Here is a 16580-nt window from a genome sequence, read left to right as displayed (position 1 = left end):
GACAGAATTCGCTATACAATACAATGAAGACGAAGAAGAGTGTGAACAACACTTTGTCAATACACACTACAGACAGTCTGATGGTCGATACGTAATTCACTTGCCGCTAAAATCTTCTCTAAGTTAACTGGGTGACTCGCTATGAGCTGCACAATACGCTATACTACGTCTTCGCAAACGGTTGAATAATGATCCAATCTACAAGAAGTTATACTACGACTTCTTGAAAGAATATGAAGACTTGGGACACATGAGAAGAGTAAAATTAAAGGATTTACCACCGAACAGCTACATGTTGCCTCATCATGGGGTTCTTAAAGAACAGAGCACTACCACCAAGCTCAGGGTGGTATTCAATGGGTCATGGAAAACAACATCTGGCGTATCAATCAACGAGATACTTCATGTGGGCCCCAAGATCCAAGTTGACATCAGTGATGTACTGATTCGCATTCACTGTCATCGCTATCTATTCGCTACTGACGTAACTAAAATGTTTCGTCAGATTGCAGTTGACAAGGAAAATCATCATCTACAGTGCATACTCTGGTTTGACAAAGATGACATCCCAACAGTTTTTGCACTCGCTACGGTTACTTATGGAACAACATCAGCTCCATATCTCGCTGGGAGAGCACTTTTACAACTCGCTGAAGATGAAGGAAATAAATTCCCGAAAGCTGTTGAACCGCTAACAAAGACACGCTACGTTGATGACATCTATGGAGGCGCAGATGAACTCGCTGAGGCAATTCAAGTTGCTCTCGAAACTAAAAACATGTGTGCCGCAGGATGCTTTCCGCTTGCAGAATGGGCAAGTAATTCAACGGAATTACTTTCCCAAGTCGCTCCAGTTGAAACCCAAGAAGATACACCACGAGAACTTGGGGATACCACAGTAAAAGTGCTCGGATTAACCTGGAATTCTACACAGGATACATTCCAGTTTGGCTATTCGCTACCAGAAGCATCTCCAACTACTAAACGCACAATTTTATCTGAAATTGCTCGCTTGTTTGACCCAATTGGGTTTTTGGCACCGATCATTGTGAGAGCCAAAATGTTCATGCAGAAGTTATGGCTGCAGAACTTCGACTGAGATGCTACGCTATCACCGTTGCTCCTTCAAGAATGGAATTTATTTCGAGATGAACTACATCAGATCTCGAAGATTCAGATACCTCGCTGGAATCATGTAAAAACTGGTGTATCGATTGAATTACATGGATTCTCTGACGCTTCACAACTCGCTATGGCTGCTGTTGTCTACTTAAAAGTTACTGACACTACTGGACGCTCCAACATTTCGCTAGTGTGTGCCAAAACACAAGTTGCACCACTGAAACCAATATCTATACCAAGAATGGAACTCAATGCCGCTGTATCACTCGCTCAACTGGTACTCTACGTCAAGTATGTCTTGAAACTTGAAAATGTACCAATTTTTTTGTGGACAGACTCCACTGGATCCTTAACGTGGATACGAAACAACCCAGCTAGATGGAAAGTCTACATTCGCAACAGAGTTACCAAGATTCAAGAATCGCTACCAAGTGTCAATTGGGATTTTGTCCCAGAAAAACTTAACCCAGCTGACTGCGCTTCAAGAGGTTTAACAGCAGCTAAACTAGAACAGCATTCGCTATGGTGGACGGGACCTAAGTGGCTCAGTCAATCAAAAGAAAACTGGCCATCTTTTGACATCCCTTCGCAGACGGAATCACATCTTGAAGAACGTTCAGGTCTGGTTTTTACCATCCACAAGGCAGATTCACACCCGCTATACACGCTACTGGATAAATTCTCTAAGTTGTCACCGTTACTTCATACGCTTGGAATCTGTCTACGTGCCATCGCTAAATTTAAAAAAGTGCCACAGTCCATACTGGCCACACCACTTGCTACAGTTGACCTGGAACTCGCAAAGACTTTGCTGATAAAGTATACACAAAGTCAGTACTATTCGCAAGAGCTGAAACTACTGAAAGATGGTGATTGTCTACAACGAAATCATTGTCTCGCTAAATTGATTCCCTACGTCGACTACAATGGAGTACTCAGAGTCGGCGGTCGCTTAAAGAATTCGCTACTGGATGATGATCAGAAAAATCCAGTTATTTTACCAAGATCATGACGCTTAAGTACGCTACTAATAGAACATTCGCATCAGAAAACGTTCCACGGGGGAACTCAATTGACTCTCGCTGATCTACGGAGATCTGTCTGGATAGAAGGTGGGCTTGTTCCAGTCAGGTCTCACATTCTTCGCTGCGTTGTGTGCACGAGACACAGAGGTGTTCGTGCACAATAATTAATGAGACTATTGCCATCCGCTCGTGTAAGACCATCTAAAGCATTCTTACTCACTGGAATAGACAACGCTGGGCCAGTAACACTGAAGACATTTCAAGGTCAAGGTGCGAAAACTTATAAAGGTTGGATCGCTGTATTTGTATGTCTCGCTACGTCCGCTATACACATTAAAATTGTCACCGATTACTCTACTGACGCTTTCGTCGCAGCATTTCGAAGATTTACTAGTCGGAGAGGCGCCTGCAGTACCCTATACTCGGACTGTGGTACAAATTTGTAGGAGCAGACGCCACGCTAAGAAAAGAATTCGCAGCAGGATCGAGACAGCTAAAGGAACTTCAGTATTTACTTGCTACTGATGGCACAGACTGGAAGTTCAACCCGCCAAGCGCTCCTCATTTTGGTGGCAAATGGGAAGCAGCCATCAAGTCAATCAAGTTCCATCTTATTCGAACTATTGGTGAATCGCTGTTGACTTATGATCTACTCGCTACAGTGTTAACACAGATTGAAGCTGTGCTAAATTCAAGACCGATCGCTCCGCTATCTGAAGATCCTGCAGATTTAACCGCTCTGACTCCCAGACACTTTCTCATTGGTGAACCGCTAATCGCCGTACCTGGACCTTCGTCACTGGAGAACAATACCGCTACGTTGTCTCGCTGGCAACAACTACAACAAATGTTCCAGAAATTTTGAAGCAGATGGTCGTCTGAGTACTTACAACGTCATCAGTCTATATCTAAGTGGCACCATCCGTCCAACGACATCAAAGTGGGCTCATTAGTCTTGCTGATAAGAGGTTCCCACCATCAAAATGGCCACTTGCAAGAGTACTCACACTACACCCAGGGAGAGATGGCCTGACTCGAGTAGTCACCCTGAAGACCGCTACTACTGAACTTGTTCGACCAATCGATAAATTGTGTGTTCTACCAGTTCACTCTCCCGATGACAATCCTGTCGACACCGTCGCTAGCGCTGGGGAGAATGTTCAGTCACGAGCTTGATTAATTTCAAGTCCTTCGTGCATTTTCGCTATTCCGGGAGTTGCCGAACTCACTACTGACTTCAAGGTCAGAATAGTGCCGGGTCACTCGCTATGTAGGCCCGACACTTGTAATTTATTGCTCATGACCGTGTAAAAACTGCATGAGAACCCGCTATTAGCCGGCCAATAAGATAATTCGTATTATATTGGCCGGCCAATCAGAAAATTCGCCTCATAACGGCGTGCTCGGCTGCCAATAAGAAAAATCAGCTACTAACTGTTTCCTGTTGGCGCGCTTTTAAGCCAATGGGTAAATTCGCTGGGACAGCTATGCTGTCATTATCTCCTCCAAGCGGGAACGAAGGAAGACGCCATCGTTTCATCATTCTATTCGACAACGTGCTCTAGTACAGTCTACCTCGGGGTTCTAAAACCACTTCTCTAATTACAAGTATTTCTTGGTGTTAAATAAAACTAAATCGCTCAGCTAATTACTTTCGATATTTAGTCAGTAAATTAAGGCTGCTATTTATTGAGAATAAATAAATTGTTATTCACGCGTAATTAATATCTGAATTAATTCCGTGAATCTAACCGCTCTTAAACACGTGTCGATATTTTTATACGTGATTCGTTTTATTTTAGTAACATTCGCTCTCGCGTATATCTTGTGTTTGAATTCGCTATCAATAATTATTTCTAATAATAATTATCTGTAAAAAGTGTAAATAAATCTATAATTTATTCTTTATTAATTCTGATGTAATTTTTAATTTTTTAAACCTCAGACCTAAACCAGATCCTCTAGTTTTATTCGCTCACTTTACACTCTGACTTTCGTGACTCTGTATCTTAGTATTACTTGCGACAATATCTGACTTCGGTGACATATCTTTATATCATACTCCGACTTTGGCGACTTTGTATCTCAATATGACTTGTGTTATATATCAGAATTCGGGGACAAATTTTTATATCAAACTCTGATTTCAGCTAAATTGAATCATATTGTAATCTGACTTTAGTAACTTTGTATACAAATCTTACTTGGCATATATATTTGAGTTCGGAGACATATTTTTACATCATACTCTGACTTTGGTGACTTTGTATTTTAGTATTACTCGCGATATATGTCCGACTTGAGAGACATATTTTCATATTATACTCGGACTCTAATGACTTTGAATCTGAGTATTACTTGCGACATATATCCGACTTTGGAGAAATTTTTTTATATTATACTCTGACTTTTATGACTGTGTCTGAGTATAACTTGTGATATATATCCGACTTTGGCTACATATTTTCATATCATAATCTGACTTTGGTGACTTCGTATCTCAGTATAACTTGCGATATATATCCAACTTTAGCGACATATTTTCATATCATACTCTGACTTTGGTGACTTTGTATTTTAGTATTACTCGCGATATATGTCCGACTTGAGAGACATATTTTCATATTATACTCGGACTCTAATGACTTTGAATCTGAGTATTACTTGCGACATATATCCGACTTTGGAGAAATTTTTTTATATTATACTCTGACTTTTATGACTGTGTCTGAGTATTACTTGCGATGTATATCTGACTTTGGAGACATATTTTTACATCATACTCTGACTTTGGTGACTTCGTATCTCAGTATTACTTGAGATATATATCCGACTTTGAAGACATATTTTTATGTTATATTCTGACTTTGGTGACTCTGTATCTTGGTAATACTTGCGATATATATCTGACATCGGTGACATATTATTATATCATATTCCGACTTTAGCGACTTTGTATCTTAGTAATACTTGCGATATATATCTGACTTTGGTGACATAATTTTATATCATACTCTGACTTAGGTGACTTCGTATCTCAGTACCCGGGTCGAAAAATTTGATCTGAGTTTAGTCTAACTGGACTGTATTTGGACTACTTGGTCTGTCATTGAACTTCTATAAAAATTTTAATCTGTTTTTGATCTACCCGGTCCGATAAATTTAATCTGATTTCAGTCTAATTAGACTATTTGATCTGTTTTGGATCTTTTACAAAAATTTTAAGCTGTTTTCAACCTGGTGTTTTGAAAAACAATTGCGTTACGGGCAGACCAAACTAGATTAATTCTTGAACTTTAAAAAATTTTAGCTCTGAAAATTTACAAGGACAAAACTAGATTAAATCATGGACTTATGAAATTTTATTTTGTGGGCAATATTTATAAAAAAAAAAATCTGGGCGTTGGTTGACCCCGTGGGCCAGCCTCACAACTTCCCACTGTTTTCGAGCTCAAGGAGCTTGAAAAAATTACTGTTTATATATTTTCGAGCTCTTCGAGCTCGAAAATGCAATTGCCTGAGATTATTTTTTATGAGCTTTCCAAGTTTTACTAAGTTACGTATTTTGCTAAAGTTTGACAAGTTAAAAATCGAAAATTATTTAAAAATCGAAAAATCGAAAATTATTTATTCTCGATTATGTTCAATAAAATAAATGTATCGAGGCAGAAATCAATGTCAATTATCGAAATCAAGATTTGAGTGAGTTTTGACTTAGGTCAGAGCAATAATATATGAAATATCCGAGAAACATATTAAAAACTGGGTTTTCTCAATTTTTTGCTGAATATATGATTTAAACTGTTACGATGTGGGATCGTGCGCCACCGTTTGAGCTCGGGTAGTGATTGTCACGTGCTCCAATATGGCGTTGCCGCCTATATAAGCACGTGCAACCAGTACCCCATGCTTTTTTTACTACTCGCAGTTGACAGTGCAGTAGCTTTTGTACTACCAGCAGTCTATATCGCAACGTAGCTATTTGTCGTACTTGCTTTGTTGCCACCGTATCAGAGTCAGTGTTAATTGATATTATAGTTGATTACAGTGAGTTAATCAGGTCAATTAACCAGTATAATTATTACAGTTAGTTAATAGTTATAGTAACCAGTTAGTGTTACACGCGTATCGGTGAATTATCTGATTATTTGGAGTAATATTAGGTAGGAAGCCCTGTGTAGTTAGTCACAGTAACTTTGATATCACACACAGTTAGTTGAGTGATTATCGGAATTGTACCAGTGTGCTTGTGTTGTGGCAATTAGATAATTGTTAGTTAAATAAATAATTATCTAAACTATAAACTGAACCAGTGTTTGAGTGAATTCACCTGAACCAGTCCACGCTCCTATAATTAAGTATAAGAGTAGCAGCACCCAGTCAACCACGGATCCAAGGAGGAGATTTTCAAGGGTCGATCAACCGCCAGTTCACCATCATCAGGAACTTCAACACCAAACATTGAGATTAGGCTAAGTACCTAGATTTAGCTTTAGTCTTGTAAGGCCAGTTCGGGTAAAAATTAAAGAAAGACGAGTCTCAAATTGAGTTAAGCTGGGTCAGACTCACGAAAACTATATCCAACACCAAAAATATAATTTGTACGTTTACCCCGACGTTACAAAGTGTCTATGATGAGGATTATTTCTTCGCTCAGCTAGTCTGGAACAAATTCAACATCAACACACTAAGAGAGTACTCGGATTTATATCTTAAAACTGATGTACTTCTTCTAGCAGATGTGTTTGAAAATTTTAGACGTAGCTGCTTTGTAACTTACAATCTAGATCCATTACACTACTATACTGCTCCAGGTCTGTCTAATGATGTTATGCTAAAATACACTGGTGTGGAACTTCAGCTTTTAACTGGTCCTGAAATGGTACTTTTTATCGAGAAAGGTATCAGAGGTGGAGTCTCACAGTGTACAAACCGATATGCTGCTGCAAACAATCGGTACATGGGTGAGGACTTTGACCCAAGTAAAGCTGAATCATATTTAATGTACTATGATGTAAATAATTTATACGGTGCAGCAATGAGTATGTCACTGCCAACAGGTTCATTTGAGTGGATAAAAAATGTAGATGATGATGTAAATAAATTTTTAAATGATAATGATGATAGTGTAGGCTTTATATTAGAAGTAGATTTAAGTTATCCAGAGGAGTTACATGAGCTTCACAAAGACTTGCCCTTGTGTCCTGAGCACTTTGTTCCACCAGGATCCAAACACTCTAAATTATCAATAACTTTGTATAATAAAAAAAATTATATAATACATTACAAAAATTTAAAACAATGTCTAGAATTAGGATTAACTTTAACAAAAGTACACAGAGTACTAAAATTTGAACAATCACCTTGGCTCAACTCATATATAGATAAAAATACTGACTAGAAAATTAGCAAAGAATGAGTTTGAGAACAATTTTTACAAACTGATGAACGCTGTATTTGGTAAGACTATGGAAAATGTAAGAAAGCATAAAGATGTACAATTAAAAACTGAATGGGAGGGTAGATATGGCGTCAAGGAATTGATATGTAAGCCAAATTTCTATAGTTTTACCATGTCTGATAAAGATATGGGAATTATTGAGATGAAGAAAGTAAAAGTTTGTTTCAATAAACTTATCTATGTGGGCTTTTGTATTTTAGATTTCTCTAAAACATTTATTTATGACTTTCATTATAATTATATAAAAAAGAACTTTAAAAATGATGAGTCCAAATTAATGTATACTGACACAGACAGTCTATTATTTCACTGTGCCAGATGTCTAAAAAATCATCAAACGTGATATCTCCAAGTTTGACACTTCTGACTACCCCGCGGATAATGATTATGATATGCCATTAGTCAATAAGAAAGTCCTGGGTCTGATGAAGGATGAGAATAATGGTGGAATCATGACTGAATTCACTGGAATCAGGGCGAAATTATATGCATTCAAGACATATAAAAATGAAAAGGCCAAAAAGCGAGCAAAAAGGGTCAAGGGTCCAACTTTGAAAACAATCACGTTTGATGATTTTATGCAATGTTTAAATAATCATGTAAATTTAACAAAAAAAACAGTATTTAATTAAGAGTGAAAAACATAATGTTAAAACGATTGCGCAAAATAAAATTGCATTGAGCTGGGCTGATGATAAGCGCTAGCTCATTGACGGCAGCCACGACACCCTACCATGGGGCTATAAAAGAATTGTAGATGATGATGATGATGATGAGACAATAATTAAAAAAAGAAAACTTATGTAAATAGTTGTAAACAAAAAATAGAGAACTTATGTGAATAGTTGTAAATAAAAAAAAGATAACTTATGTAAATAGTTGTAAATAAAAAAAAAAGATAACTTCTGTTAATTATTTCTAAGTTTTTGTAAAATTAGTTTAAAGGTTAATAAATAAAAAAATGTATCTATACAATTAAAAATTCTGTTTTTACTTATTAAAATATAAGATTACATAATAAGTTTTACAGGTTTGATTTACCAATCCAGGTGTTGTGGGAGCTGTCGAAGCCGAGCCACTTTACATATAATTTATTTCCTCGTGTTACGTTCTGGCTTTAATTAAATTTAAATAAAAATTTTTAGAAATTTTTTTTTTGAAGTCTCGAATTATTTATTCGCCACAGTGGGCAAATAAACGGTTCGACACTTCTTATAATCATAATTAATTAATAAATTAATAAATCGTTACTTTGTTGGCGATATTATTTTTATTCACCGCTAACAATGCAACGGAAATCTCTTGCGATAAGAGAGTCGCCGTGGCTCGCAGATAGTCTAAACAGATGACGATGCATGAGACCCGGGCCACGACGATTCTCTCATAGGAAACCTGAGATGCAACGTTAACAGTTTTGATAATGTATTATACCAAGGAGCGACAGAATCAAGTCAGTCGATCACAAGATCTAATAGAGCTAAGAACTCTATACCAATCCGCTGACTTGATCCTGTCACTCGGACTTTAAGGCAAAATATATATATATCTATCCGTATTTTTTCAAAATACATTTTCCTTTTTAACTTTCGGCGCCGCCACTGGCAGCCCAATATTAATACTCACCTCATACTGGGCGCCGTCCCCGGCAGCCTAATATTCTCACCTGCTTTGGGCGCCGACACTGGCAGCCCAAGCACTTCCTTCCTGACTTCCAAAATTCATGCCAAGAAGCCGAAGGGCAGGTAAAAAGGCCCAATTACGTCGGGTCCTTCGTACGATCCATGAGGATCTCGGTCGTTCAGTTCACCAACGCCGCCTAGAAATTGTTGCCGAGGAAGTTCTTCTCGATCCAGTGACGTTGGTTATTCCAAATTCGGGTATCGCGTTCAGTGAGGTTCGTGAGTTGTCGAGCTCTTGTCTTGTTGAGCCATCGAGCTCTTGTGTTGTTGAGCTGTCGGGCTCTTGTGGTGCGGTCCAATAGCTGGAGTCGCTCGTCCTTACGGAGGAACCGAGCCTTCAAAGCTCTTTCTGTCCAGAGGAGGATTCACGGGCGAACCCAGTCTTCTGGACTAGTATCAGTGAGGGTTGGCAGTTGGATCCAGTGGAGGTTCCATCCGTCCATCCACCCAGCGGGAGCATCCCTTTCCACGACCCTCGTTACGGGTACTATTCAGAGGCCTATTTCAAGGCCACCGGCCGAGACGAGTACGCACCAGCGGAGGCGAAGAAATTACGGAAAAAACGGATTATTTGGGCCGACCTATGGGGCCCATAATCTCCACCATGGTGAGTCATTGAACTTTTTGCATAAAATAAAAGAAGGTCAACGGCCGACGCACCTGGGGTCTATTGACACCCTAACGATGTCAACCTGGTTAAATTAAAAATATTCTGTCGGATTAATAGATAAGCCAGAATGTAACACCTCGTTTTTTTATAATTTTTTCTATTAGATAGACATCTGGATGCTTGACGTTGCTGAGTTCTTCAACATAAAATCCACCTTTAATTGGCTTATCCTGATAGTCAACAAGTTTGTATGTTGTTGGATTTGTATTCTGCACTGTCTTGATTGTAAAAATTTCAGTGGTGCAGTTGGGTGTGTAACCTTTTTCAAACACATGTTTGATTGTACTTGTTGATTCGAACTTTGTCTTCAACTTTTAATCCATTTTTTCGTGCTTGCCGCTGAGCTTGAAGAAGTTTGTATATTTTTTCAAATATCTGCTTCTCATTTTTAGCAGTTGGTAGCGAACGCCCATAAATATCGATACTCATTTTTGCTCTTTTCACTTCAACAGTCAGCAAGTAAATGATATAAATTTGATGTAGCGGCTGCTAGTAAATAATTCCTGCTTCTTCGTAGCTCTCCAATAATTAATATGATTTCATTGGTGTGACTTGGATTCCCAGCTGCTTGAGATGCCATAAGTAAACGAAGACGGTCAACTAGTTCATTTGGATCGTCCCAGTAGACATAATCCATACGTGCTTTTTTTCTATTTCGCAATTATAAAATCAGGTAATCCTTTACCTTTTGATAAATTTGCATTTTTAGCAAGAAAATCAGCGATATTATTATTGTAATTGATTATTGAGTCTTCATAAAAACTACCACCTGGCTTATAACTTTTTCTATGAGCATTTGTCATCTTTATATTTTCGAGATATTTAATTTTATCATCTTGTGTGAGATTTGAATCATCAGGTGATTTTTTAAATAATAATTCCAATAAACCTGGAGTCACTTAAAATCACCAATATAAAAGTCATTGTAACGTCGACGGACACCATACCTCATATCAATATCTTTACTTTTTTTATTTACTTTAGCTAAATAAGATTTTATTGAACTGTTTTGTTTAGAAGGGCTACTTGATGCAGCAGGTGATATTTGTGTTTCTTCCAGAGTCCCGCTTCTATCTTCACAGATGATACTGTTGTATTTACTTGCATCATCATCATCATCAAGTTCTGTATTATTATTCACTGTTGAATTATTTTTTTTATTTTCTTCTTCAACTTCAGACTTGACTTCTTGTTTGATTTTATGTTTCGATGATTCGACTAGACTCTGCAGAGGTGTAACAATAGGCTTGAACATTTCACCTATTGCCTTCTCAGCTGTGTCTTTACCCAGCTTGAGCATTCTGTGCTTCCGTCGGATCGCATGAGATATCTGATGTAAGACATCTCGTTGCTTTGAAAGTTCCTCAGTCTTCATGTTGATACGTCAGAGTTCACTTGATCTCTGATTTCTATTCGTCAAGTACAAGTTAATTTATACTAACAAAACAGTCAAATCCTTTTCTATATCTTCCACTCTTTCGCTCACTGTCTTTGTCAATCACTATGAACCCATATTTACCATCATCATTTCAACATGCTGAACACAAGTCATTGAATAAATTGTATGACATGTCAGCATTTACATGATCATCATACACATGTTTTGAGTTTATCTCATCTTGACGAAAAAGAACTATAAAATGTGCATTGTCACGTATCAAATGTTTAGGGATACGTGTGTAAGTCTGACAGAGATAAAAACTGTCAACATCTTTGTGTTGACCCATGCAAAAATATGCTCTGATATGATCTTGTTTTTCACAAGCAACATCATCAAATATCATCAATGAGTTTGGTTTTGCATCTTCAGGTTTCAGTGCTTCTTCGTGCTCGTTGAATGTAAAAAATTCAATACCTTCTATTGGTTTAAGTAGTGATTCTAAAAATTCGTATTTCGGTTGATTTAGAGATTTTGAGTAGAGATAAATATTATCAAATCTCAAGCCGTTGGGGTGTATGATGGGTGAAAGCAGAGCATGTGTTTTTCTACAATTTGATGGACCACAAAATATAGCACGTACACTGTTTGGCAATAAAGCTCCGTGTCTCTTAACTTTTTTCACTCCTGTACGTCGAACAATTTGATCAAAATTTATTACTGGCAACTTGGCCTCTTGACTTTTAAACTCCATGTTGTCAGTTTGCAGTTACAACAACAACTCACTCAGCGAATTATAAGTACCAGGTTTTATAGGATATTTGATCAGTCATGATGCTGCTACTATGGAGAGAAGATGTGTGAATATTAGTGGTAGAGGTTTTGTAAACAGTATAATTCATAAGCTACCGTTTGAACTACATATACCTGGATAACAGTACTGTGGACCAGGCACAAAGCTAGCCAATAGATTAACTCGTGGTGATCCTGGAATCAATCTTCTAGACGCTGCGTGTAAAGAACACGATATCGCATACTCGTATTATCGTGAAAATTTGGAAGCACGTCACGAGGCTGATCAAATACTTGCTGAGAAGGCGTGGCAACGTTATCAAGCAAAAGACGCTGGTATTGGTGAAAAAGCTGCTGCGTGGAGTGTAAATATAATCATGAAGATGAAAGAATGGTTTGGTATGAGGCTGAAGAAGAGAGCAGTTGGCATGAGAAAGCCCAGCAAGAGAAAAACTGGCAAGAGAAAGATAAGTGTGAAGAAACAAGTAGCACTAAGACAAGTTGTCACAGCTGCCAAAAAGTCCATGACTTCTGGTGGTGATCCAATCAAAACAGCATTGAAGGGCGCTCGTCAGGCAGTTAAGAAGGTGGGAAAAAAAATATCAGGCTGCCTCGAATTTTACCAGTTCCATCTAAAGTTGGTGGTATACTACCATTTTTAATACTACTTTTTGCCGGCTTGAGTGCAACAGGAGCTTTACTTAGAGGCGCTGCTGGTGTAGCAAAAGCTGTAAATGATGCGAGTGCTGCTAAAAATCGATTGAAGGAGAGCAAACGTCATAATTTGCAAATGGAACAAATATCCATGGGTAAAGGTTTATATTTGAAGCCTTACAGACGTGGTATGGGTTTATATTTGAGACCATATCCATCGGGCAGAGGATGCAAGTCAAAAAATAAGTAGAGTTACCACATTGAGCACTCACAATCATCGACTTACTAAAGTACGCTAAAGCTCTAAAAATTCCAAACTTTCGTGGTGTTTTTATGAGATACGATTTACCTGAAACTGGACCTAAAAATAATGAATCAGCTATTATTAATCGTGATGATAAACATGGACCTGGTACTTACTGGGTTGCATAAAAGAAAAATAATGATAAAGTTATTTATTTTGACAGTTTTGGTAATTTACAACCACCACAAGATCTTATGGAATATCTCGATGTTGGTAGCATGAAATATAATCACAAAAGATATCAGGATTTTGATACAATTGTATACGGACATTTTTGTCTCAAATTTCTTACTGGACAACTATAAATTGATGTGACTTTGTTTACAACACATCAGTCATGGCTGAGTCATACACATTAACACTGACAGGATCTTCATCCGAGTTGGAGGCTAACTACTTCCCTCCAATTGAATTATCACCAGCTACAAATTATGTTCTAGGACTTGTAGAGTTATTAACATTTAATTCAATACCCAATATTGATGTGAGTGCTAATAAATTCTATGTCTCTTATCCTGTGGATAATATTGATATCGAAAAAATTGATACAAATAATGTTGATAATAATGTTGATGAAAAAAAAATAGTCAAGAAATAAAGAGCTAAAAGAAATGCTGCAATAATTACAAAGTTTGATGACAATATCTCAGTGACGGAAAAGAATATAAATAACTCAGTGAGTGAAAATAATATAGAAGCTGAAAAATATAAAACTATTGAAGAGAGAGACTTGACGATACCAACAGGAAGTTACGAGATAACTGACATTGAAAAATGTATTCAAAAGAAATTACGAAGACTCAGCATCAGCATCAGAGCCAATAACAATGAATTGAGAAGTGAAATTAAATGTGCTCAATTTGTAAATTTTACACCTCAAGATTCTATCGGTCGGCTATTGGGATTTACAAATCGGAAGCTGATCCACATAAAACTCACTCATCAGATTTACCAGTGAAGATATTAAAACTCAATGCTCTGAGAGTTGAGTGCAACATCACATCAGGTCCTTACATAAATGAACACAAAGTTCACACTATTCATGAGTTTTTCCCAAGTGTACCACCAGGATATAAGGTTGTTGAATTGCCATCACACGTCATTTATTTACCAATCGCCGTACAAGCAATACAAAATCTCAGACTGAGAATTGTAGATCAAGACGGAAAACTGGCTAATTTCAGAGGTGAAACAATAACCATAAGATTGCATATAAAGTCTATAAAATAATGGGTATTGTGTATGAGACAAAAAGTAGAGCTGGGTATAAAAAGACAACAACATGGTCAAGCAACATCAGTCACCAAGTACCTCACAAAGTGTTGACACATCAAAACACTCAGTTTCTACAGAGCCTAGCACTAAAATTCCGTGGAAAATTAAGAAAATAAAAATTTATTTTTACTGTTTAACGTGTACACGACCATGGCGGCGGAAATCTTAAATATTCAACGACAAATCATTTTTGATGAGTCAATTGCACACTATGAAGCGCATGCTCATCTCCCGTATGCTTCATCAACATTCAAAAACAGCGATGAAATAAGCATTGCAGTCCAACATCAAGATTTGTGTCTACTTCCAAGTAAAAGTACATTACATGTGTACGGAAAATTCACAAAGTCCGATGATTCAGCTGCGAGTGCAACGACTCACATGGTCAACATGACAGTTTGTCATATGTTTGAAGAAATACGTTACGAACTCAATGGTGTTGAGATTGATCGTAGCAAACATGTTGGTATGACAAGTCTCATGAAAGGATACACATCACTAAGTCCTGCTCAAAAAAATATACTTGAAAATTCAGGCTGGATTATGGATGAAGCTGTAAACAAATTACACAATAACTATGGTTTCTTTGATATATCTATACCACTGAGTCTCCTCCTTGGTTTTGCTGGAGATTACCATAAAATTGTCATCAATGCAAGACATGAATTAATTTTGATAAGATCAAATTCTGATTTGAATGCATACATTGTGGCCACACCTGCTGCTGGAGCTCATGCTGAAGCTGTTGAAATTACACTGCAAAAAATCGAGTGGATTGTAACATATGTGACTATGGCTAATAAACAAAAAATTGAAGCTTTGAATTATATTACAAGTGATCCAGCTATCTCAATCAGATTCCGTGCTTGGGAGCTGTATGAATATCCTCTAATACCAAATACTTCGAAGCACATATGGACAGTCAAAACTTCTACGCAGCTCGAGAAACCACGTTTTGTGATACTTGGATTTCAAACAGCAAGAAAAAATGACGCAACTAAAAATGCCAGCGGATTTGATCACTGCAACATCAGAGACATAAAATTATTTTTAAACTCTCAGAGTTATCCTTATGGGAATTTGAATCTCAACATTGCAAACAATCAATATGCTCTGTTATACGACATGTATGTAAATTTCCGAATTTCATACTACACCAGAGAATCAGAGCCACTGCTGACAAAGAAAAAATTTTTGGCACAAGCACCCCTGTATGTTATCGATTGCTCGAAATAAAACGAATCAATTAAATCTGGACCAGTGGACATTCGCCTAGAATTCGAATCTGCAAATCAATTTCCTGCGCAGACATCAGCTTATAGCCTCATAATACATGATCGCATAGTTGAGTATAATCCCATAAGCAGCATCGTACGAAAACTAATATAAAGACTATTCAATTTAATCCAACGCCAACCATACATTATATGTATGTATGAAGATTTGCACACGGACACGCAAGAAGAGGTGAATCGGAGCAAGCAGCAAGAGATCGAGAACGATTTAAACAAAGAATTAATAAATTAAATATAATTATTGAACCTGTATTAATTAAAAAACTTACATTTATAAATAAACAAACTTTTTTTTATTGGCATATATTGTTTTTTATAATTGTTAACCTAAAATATACATTTGAGTCTTATATAATCTTAAATGTTTTTTTTATTTTACATAACCTCAAATACATAATAAACTATAAATATTGTTCTTAACCTAAAAATATACATTTTTCAGTCTTACATAACCTTGAATATTTTTTTATTCGACATAACCTCCAATACATAATAAACTATAGATAATTTTCTTAACCTAAAAATATACATTTTTTTGTCTTACATAACCTCCAATACATTATAAACTATAGATATTTTTCTTAACCTCAATATATATATTTTTTAGTCTTACATAAACCATAGTCTTTTTATCTTAACCTAAGAAATACAATTGCAGCAATCTTTTCTGAATGGATATGCAAGGCTATCAGGGATATCATAATGGAAAAGAGAATGATCCCGACACCTTTGATAGTCAATCAATTTTTCATTATTTTGTAATCGTTCCGGTAGTTTGTGCCGAGCGAAATCGATTTGTCGGGTTGCATTTTCATTGATAAATGCAGCATCACGACATGCGATATATTGATTATCCATACACAGTAAGTTCCCCAACTGATTGAAAATCTGAACCGACTTTTTATAGGTTGGTTGGTTTCCATAA

The 16580-nt window shown here is 37.0% G+C and overlaps 3 protein-coding genes across 3 annotated transcripts; all 3 read left to right on the top strand.

The window, feature by feature from the left end:
- Positions 1 to 250: 250 nt before the first annotated feature.
- LOC130673878 (uncharacterized) lies at positions 251 to 1099 on the top strand. The gene has a single exon (XM_057479091.1). The coding sequence runs from the start codon at positions 251 to 253 to the stop codon at positions 1097 to 1099; it is 849 nt and encodes a 282-aa protein (XP_057335074.1).
- A 153-nt stretch (positions 1100 to 1252) lies between these two features.
- On the top strand, positions 1253 to 2134 carry LOC130673877 (uncharacterized). The gene has a single exon (XM_057479090.1). It carries the CDS (start codon positions 1253 to 1255, stop codon positions 2132 to 2134), a length of 882 nt encoding a protein of 293 aa, XP_057335073.1.
- A 12376-nt stretch (positions 2135 to 14510) lies between these two features.
- On the top strand, positions 14511 to 15596 carry LOC130673876 (uncharacterized). Its single transcript, XM_057479089.1, has one exon. It carries the CDS (start codon positions 14511 to 14513, stop codon positions 15594 to 15596), a length of 1086 nt encoding a protein of 361 aa, XP_057335072.1.
- Positions 15597 to 16580: the final 984 nt, after the last annotated feature.

Source organism: Microplitis mediator, chromosome 8 (genome assembly GCF_029852145.1).
Source record: "Microplitis mediator isolate UGA2020A chromosome 8, iyMicMedi2.1, whole genome shotgun sequence".
Taxonomy (NCBI): Eukaryota; Metazoa; Arthropoda; class Insecta; order Hymenoptera; family Braconidae; genus Microplitis; species Microplitis mediator.
Note: the sequence above shows the minus strand (reverse complement) of the source record. Positions and strands in the feature narration are given on the sequence as shown.